The sequence below is a fragment of the Vicia villosa genome, unplaced genomic scaffold (genome assembly GCF_029867415.1).
Source record: "Vicia villosa cultivar HV-30 ecotype Madison, WI unplaced genomic scaffold, Vvil1.0 ctg.000677F_1_1, whole genome shotgun sequence".
Lineage (NCBI taxonomy): Eukaryota > Viridiplantae > Streptophyta > Magnoliopsida > Fabales > Fabaceae > Vicia > Vicia villosa.
This window is the reverse complement of record NW_026705301.1, coordinates 183,757-191,355: the sequence shown is the minus strand read 5'-3', so window position 1 is coordinate 191,355 and position 7,599 is coordinate 183,757. Positions and strand designations below refer to the sequence as shown.

The 7,599-nt window shown below is 35.4% G+C and overlaps 1 protein-coding gene across 3 annotated transcripts; it reads left to right on the top strand.

Moving 5' to 3' along the window:
• Window positions 1-603: 603 nt before the first annotated feature.
• On the top strand, window positions 604-5,003 carry LOC131630379 (serine/arginine-rich splicing factor SR34A-like). Of its 3 annotated transcripts, XM_058901165.1 has the most exons (14): window positions 632-759; window positions 1,216-1,486; window positions 1,630-1,744; window positions 2,215-2,280; window positions 2,365-2,439; window positions 2,515-2,668; window positions 2,997-3,043; window positions 3,126-3,183; window positions 3,789-3,838; window positions 3,925-3,981; window positions 4,242-4,321; window positions 4,416-4,493; window positions 4,584-4,641; window positions 4,739-5,003. In XM_058901165.1, exons 3-14 carry the CDS (start codon window positions 1,658-1,660, stop codon window positions 4,757-4,759), a joined length of 831 nt encoding a protein of 276 aa, XP_058757148.1. In that variant the 5' UTR covers window positions 632-759; window positions 1,216-1,486; window positions 1,630-1,657; the 3' UTR covers window positions 4,760-5,003. The 3 variants fall into 3 exon arrangements, with proteins under 3 accessions (XP_058757149.1, XP_058757147.1, XP_058757148.1); XM_058901166.1 differs by lacking the exon at window positions 1,216-1,486 and having other exon boundaries at window positions 604-759; window positions 4,419-4,493; XM_058901164.1 differs by lacking the exon at window positions 1,216-1,486 and having other exon boundaries at window positions 604-759.
• The last annotated feature ends 2,596 nt before the right edge of the window (window positions 5,004-7,599 follow it).

Genomic DNA, 7,599 nt, shown 5'->3' with positions numbered 1-7,599 from the left:
AACTTGAGATTAAGTGTGAACTGAAAATGGGGAGAAGGAGAGAGGGAGAGACACAAAATGTTACGTTTCTGAAAATGAAGAAGGTGGAAAAAGAGAGAGCATGGCGCTCGTTTAAATACACTCACCTAGTTTGGAGATGCATCTCTGAAATATTTTCTTGAATTAAAAAAAGGTTATTTTGTAGATGTATCTGCGAACGAATAAGGATTTTCTCCTGCCTATTTCATTTGGCTGTCTTTCCTGCCTTAAATCCAATAGTTGGACAAATAAATAAATAAAATTTACTAAGAGCAAGAGAGATATATAATTGATCTAATGAGTGTGATCAAGGCTGCACACACAACAGAAGAAGGAGAATGAGAGAGGATCTTGATCCATCTACGAACATACCCTACATTTTCCTTCGTAGAAACATCTTTAAATTCACCTTTAAATAAAATAAAGAATTTGTGCGTTCGGAGATATATCTCCAAAAATAAAGGGCATTTTATAAATTTAACACAAGATTTAGGAGAAAATACAAGTGTGCAATGAGAAATTCCCAAAAATAACCCCTTAAATTTTTCAACAATTACATTGACATGAGAGATGGGCTCGTATTGTTAATTGAGGCCCAAACCCATTTTGGATCCATAAATTTCAACCCTAATCCTCTACCTCATTCTCTTCTCACTCTCTCGATTTTGCAAGGATCTGTTTTCCAGCTCCGGGTTCAGTTTCGCGAAGGCTCGATTGGGTACTCAAGCTATCAACTTTCTGGTATGGTGTACATTAAGTCACTACCCACTTCTTCAATTTTTATTCATTTTCGCATGCATTGAATTTCGAGTTGTCCCATATTCTGTTAGGGTTTTGAGGTAAATTTGATCTCATTCATCGGTGAGCTCCGAATTTCAAATTCTTTAAAAGTTTGTAATTTCAGTTTTCTCTGGCTCACTTTGTTCGTTATTGGTTGCATTTTCCGAAGATTCTGCTTAGTAAGATCGCCAAAAGTGATTAGGGTTTCATTTCACCCGGGTGAAATATGCATAGAGGTTGAAGAAGCTGGTAAAAGGGTATTATAGTAAGGGATTTGTGGTAGTTCAGATAGTGAGGGTATAGAAATGTCCAAGAGAATCAGTAGATAAAACAACTAAGGGGTAACGTTAAGGTAACTTGTTGAGTATATGTCGATCATAATTTGATCTCATGACACCAATGCTTTCTTTATGATAGATGACAAGCGCAGCTTGGACAAAAATGAGCTTTGCAATCAAACATAGAAATATAGAGTTGGGAGTGGGAGAATCGGGGTGGAGTTGTGGTTATTTTTTTAAATAATTGGAGATTCTTCCTCACTCTCAGAAGGTGTTGTATGCCTGCTAGTGTTCTGGAAAGGATGAGGAGATCAAATTTATTTTCAATATTGTTATTGCTTTGGAGCTTCTTGGAGCAAATGAGCAATGGAGCTTGTGGAGCATGGCTCACCTCAAGGATTGCTCTATTGGTTTGCTTCATAGTTTTGGTTTTATTTACTTTTGTTTGTGTAATCATTAGTGTAATGATGATAGTTAGATGTTTCAGGTTTAAGGCTCGGCTTCGGAAAGTAATAGATTTACATTTTGCTGATGAGCCATTTTTTGTTTGTAGACGAATTGTATAATTTCTCCAATCAGATATGAGTAGTCGCTTTTCTCGCACAATCTATGTTGGCAACCTGCCCTCTGATGTAAGGGAATCAGAAATTGATGATCTGTTCTACAAGGTTTGATCCGTGTACTTTTCTTGTGCTTTATGTTAAGGTGCTCCTTTCATGATATTTTGTGTTTATTCAATTTGCTTGGGTTTTGAACTTTTTATTTTCACCTGTTATGTTGAACCTACTTTTAAACCCTTGTAAATTTTGGACTCGGAATTTCTTTACTAAACATTTAATTTTTTTCATCTCTATTTTGTTTAGTTTTAATTAACTGGAATTCAATTCTTATGACATACGAGCAGAGATAAAGATTAATAATGATCCTAAATTCTTGATTTGGCTTTATTGGACCCATTTACCTTTGAATGAGCAATAGTTTGCTGAACTTTATAAACCTATGGATTTGGCTCTGGCCCTTAATTATAGCCTTTGCTTAGTGTTTATCTTTTATGTGGTAATGAGGGTCAATGAGTGGAGTTGGTTGTTGTGTACTAATGTACTCATGTTACAATGGTTTTCCATTTTTCCCTCAACAGTATGGCCGCATAATGGAAATTGAATTGAAAGTTCCTCCTCGCCCTCCGTGTTATTGTTTTGTTGAGGTATTCATCATTACTCTATTTCTTTGTGATCAATACTTCGAACCCCTTTTCCACCTCTAATTTACTTGTATTTTGGCTTGGTAGTTTGACAATGCTCGAGATGCAGAAGATGCTATTCGGGGTAGGGATGGTTACAACTTTGATGGCTGTCGATTAAGGGTAAAGGAGCTTTTCCAACTTTTATCCTGTGAGGTGAATACTTTTGTCAGCATCCCTCATCTGTTATTGTTGTAGGTGGAGCTTGCCCATGGAGGTAGGGGGCCATCATCAAGTGATCGACGGGGGTATGGTGGCAGTGGTGGCGGCGGTGGCGGGGGTGGCGGAGGAGGTGGTGGCGGTGGTGCTGGTGGGGGAAGATTTGGTGTCTCTCGCCATTCTGAGTTTCGAGGTGAGTCTCTTCAGAGATTCCCCTTTACTTTCGTTTCCACTTAAAGTTTCTGTCAAAAAGAGAATTAAAATCTTCTGGATTCATATCATTCTAAGATTTTCATGCTGAGAAGTTAAAACTGTGGACCCATTGTACATGAATTTCGTCTGCATGTGTATAAATTTGTAATTTTTAGAATTTTTTGTATGTGTCTGTTTTCTTTACGTGCTTCAATAATTACCAGTGATGTTTGTTATATGCAATATTATTGATCAGCCAGTTGTTGAATATATTTTGTTTTCATGATTTTGTATACGCCACAAATCTTAGTCTTTATGGTTAACTGCAGTTATTGTTCGTGGACTCCCATCTTCTGCATCCTGGCAAGATTTGAAGGTATCAAAATATTTACACTGAAAAATAACAAATAACAAATATTCAAATCATCATCACCTATAATTTTAATATTCGGTTTCAGGATCATATGCGAAAAGCTGGTGATGTTTGTTTTGCTGAAGTTTCCCGTGATAGTGAAGGTACACATTCATTTTTGTTTGTGCCATGTCATTATCAGGTTTTATTCCATATTTATGCTGTTTTACAGTCCATATTTTGTATTTTCTTCTTCATCTGAGTGGTATAAAAGAAACCAAGGCTTACTAAAAGATAATAACTTGGGTTGAAGCTCCCACCTGTTTTGTATTAAACTAATATTTGAATGGGTTGAAGCTCCCCTCAATGGAAACCACTACTAATTTGCACAGACATAATCAGCCCAACGTCTCTTTTGTTTGCCATTAATGACCATGTAGACCTTATTCAGCTGATCATGAATTTATTTAAGACTGAGAGAAAGAAGATAATCATGTTTAAGATGCTGAACCTTATACCTGAGAATATAGTCCAGTATGCCAATTGTTTCAATGCAAGCTCTGATTTTAGTTTCTTGACCAAATGCTGAATGAGAGGTAAAGCACCTGAAATTATACAATGTCTACGCTACGGTTTCCAGAATAAGCCATTGTGATATCAGATGGCTACTTCTAACTTCATATTTTAGGGAATACACTGTTTTCCTTATATTTTTGTGCTTGCATTATAGTTTTCATTCCTATCACTCATACCACTGTTTTCTGTTCAGGGACTTTTGGCCTTGTTGATTACACTAATTATGATGACATGAAATATGCTGTAAGAGTTAAATTTTGATGAATTATATCAAGATTGGTACTTGATTCCCTTTCCATTTGTTCTCTAACATACTTCCTTTTTCACAGATTCGAAAACTGGATGACACTGAGTTCAAAAATCCTTGGGCAAGATCATATATTCGGGTAACCTGATCTGCACTAATGTTTATTAACTTGTCTGTGAGAGGCTTTAATCTACATTATTATTTTAAAATGTGATTTGCAACAGATCTTTTAAACTCTTATATGGTGAAAGATCTTGCACCCTTTATCTAGTCTTTGTTTTTTTCTCTATAAGCTGAAGTTGCATATTTCACTTGATGCTTGGGTAGATTACTATTTCACAGTTTGTATGAGAAGTATTATCGGGAGAATTATACATGAATAAAACTATTATCTTGCAGGTGAAGAAGTATGAGAGCAGTCGTTCAAGGAGCCGCAGCAGAAGCCCCAGCCGGAGCAGAAGTCCAAAAAGGGCTAGAAGGTGCTGCGACTCTCTGATGTTGACTTGTGGTACATTGTAATTTCTTTTAGACATACATACTTACTATGGAAAATCGTGTTATTTCATTATGCAGTAGATCTTTGGGGCGATCTGTGTCCAGGTCACGATCTATTTCTAGATCCAGATCAGCATCACCAATCAAGGCTTCAAGGTACATAAAACATACTGTTCTTATAAATATGATTTTATTTTTTAAGTTGGTGCAAATCCCCAAATTTTCAAGTACTTTATTCAATTACAGGCCAAAATCACGATCACGCTCACCCTCACGTTCAGCATCTCCACGATCACCACGCCAGGTATTTATAATTTTATTCAATAATTCAGAATTTTCACCAGAACAGTAAAATTGGATGCATTTCTATTAACCGACATTTTCCTGTTTTTCTTTTCCAGGTTCTGTCAGGGAGTGGTTGATTTTTGATGAATGGTGGTGATCTCGGAAGCCCCAGCACTGTTCTGAGAAACATTGGTGTAATGTTTGAGATGATTTGAATTGTTTAATGGATGATTATTATACCAGTTATTTTCATGGTTATCAGTTTAGTTATTCTCTAGGGTTTAAACTAGACTTGACTTGCTACTACTATTTAGTCTTGTTTCTATTGAACATGAATGTTGGATATTAGACTCCTTAGTATAAGGATCCGTTAAAATCAAAGTTTAGTGTTTCCTATAAACGTGTTTTTGGAAGAGTTGATAAAATTGCCATGAGTAATTGTAATTTTTTAGAAATCAACACATTTGAATACTCGCAACACTAACACAAAAAATTAAAAAACAAGAAGTTGCACGGGTAAAAGGGTGATGAAGGCAAGGAGGTAATATGCTATGTACCTCATCTAAATGAAACATTAACATTCTAATGTTTTATAGTAGTACAAAAAATATAAATACTAAATAGAGATAAAGTTGCATTGTTATTTTCGTCATTTATATATTTTTAATTTTTGTGAAATAATTAAATAGATTGGGGCTAATTTTGTTATAGTCTGTCATTTTTTGGTGGTAGTCTCAGTCAAGAGAAATCTTCTGCCACCCTCGAGTTGTATCCGACACCCTCCAAAGTGGTTGGGATTATGCATTTGCCCTTGATACAAATTATCGGATTTTAAAAAAGTTTGGGCAATTTTGTTTGAATGAAGAAACACCTTGTTTTTGATATAGTACAGGTTTATTGGATAACTTAAAAAATAAGCAAAACTTCAAAATGTACCAAACTTTTAAAAAAAAAATTGGTGAATTTTCAAGTGATTTTCCGCATGTTTCAATAAATTCGGTAAAAATATGCGGTAAAAATTAAATATGTGTGAATACCTCTGATGCATTCTCAGTTACACATATATTTGATTCACGAGAAGAAGTGATAAGGTGAATTAAAGAGGTTGGAATTAAAAAGAAAGTAATTGTTATCATCGCTCGTTTAGATACCAAAACAAGTTAGAGAGAGAGAAGCAACAAAATAATATTTGATTGTAATAAAGGTGAAAAATACAAGGATACAAATATTGGAACACAAAGTGTCACTAAAAAAAAGTGGATGTCCATTCAAAATTAGGTCGACAACGTCAAAAGATGGGTTCAAATGGAAGATTGATGTAAAATATGAATTCATAACCATGGTTTACCTGATAGATTAGAAGGTCATTTTTTTTTGTTGGTAGGTTGGGCACAAATAAGAAGCAATATTTGTTGATTGGACAAAGACATATTCCAACTAGATACATATTGCTTTTTCTTACAAAAACGAGATTCAAAGAATACTCTGATCACGCAAATATATAAGCATAAGAGTGTGATACAAAAAAGAGATAAAAGGTCATCCTAGAAGTGAGTACAACATTTGTTTAAACTCATAGGGGACACAAGTTATGTTTACTAGAGTAGAGAAAGAGATCACTTAAGTTGTGAGAGATATTATTTTGGGTTCACCCAGATTCAATTAAGTTGTTGAATATTTTTCTATTGTGTTAGTCATGGACATCACTTACAAGACAAACAAATATAGACAATTTCAATTTGAAATAGTTGGCATGACATCAACCGAGTTGACATTTGGTGTTGCATTTGTCTATATGGAATCTAAGCACACAATTTTTTTGTTGGTTATTAGATAAGCTGAAACAATTGTTCATGAAGAAAGATTTGTGTCTTCAAGTGATTTTGACTGATATAGATCTTGCTTTGATGAAAGCAATTGGAGTTGTGTTTCCAAGGACAATTAATTTGCCATGTCGATTTCATATAAACAAAAACGTTGGTTCAAAATGCATGTATGAAACAACTGTGAATGGAATAATTGTGTCACCCTACTTCAGACACCCCTTATACACGCGTATATCATCAAATGGACGCCATACTCTATGATCGCACAATAAGCATTATATGACATCATTAAGTGCCATCTCGTCTAATACAAACATAAGACCTCATCCACCTTCAGTGCTTCTTGCTTATACGACCCTAGTTCGAGGAGTCCAAAACTATCAGCTGCTTTCCAATTATCCCCCTTTCTTCCAATAGTTGAAAAATACTCTTTAATCTAGCACCATTACAAAATTAATACTATTAATAAAAAATAAAAAATAAATACTTGTAGAAGAGTGCATATCCTCCGAGCTGCTTGCAAGTAAACATGGAAGCATATCTGAGATACCTATAAAGGGTGAGCAACACAACTGCTATCCAACTATATCTCCCACGTCCACCCAAGTCCATAAATAGTAACATATATCGTGCCTCGACAAGCATATAAGTTTTGTCGACAAAAATCGTGGACCCTACCGACATCATCATATTACGTTTTGGTCGCACAGTCCCATCTAGAAGCAGATCGATGACGCGTGAATAACTCGTGCGTCCATTTTAGCTTAAAATAAGCACCCTTACAAGAAAGGGCATATGGTGTTGCCTCACTAATGACACTCCTAAGTAGTCATCAGCAAGATAAACAATAACTTTTTTAGAGACAACTCAAAGGGTCCAGAACTAGCCCCTGATAGGCGGGTGAAATAGACAAGAAACATCATCCAGTGTAATGCTCCTATCGCCAAATGACATGTGAAATGACAATGTCTTTGAATGTGATCTATCTACAAATGTTGATACCAAGTTTTGGTCTATCCTCGTCAATCTGGTTCTCAAGAGTGAAGATAGACTAGACTTATTCATCCATCTCCACATCTCTAGTGGGAGACAATGAGGAACCCTTGATATAATTTTGTTTTCGTGTCTAGCAGCAACCTTCAGCTCTTTCT

Excerpts from the sequence above, each read along its gene's own strand:
- LOC131630379 (XM_058901164.1), top strand. The coding sequence starts at position 1,658 with ATGAGTAGTCGCTTTTCTCGCACAATCTATGTTGGCAACCTGCCCTCT. Across the intron at positions 1,745-2,214 it reads TTGATGATCTGTTCTACAAG|TATGGCCGCATAATGGAAAT; the intron begins GTTTGATCCGTG and ends TTCCCTCAACAG. Across the intron at positions 3,184-3,788 it reads AGTTTCCCGTGATAGTGAAG|GGACTTTTGGCCTTGTTGAT; the intron begins GTACACATTCAT and ends TTTTCTGTTCAG.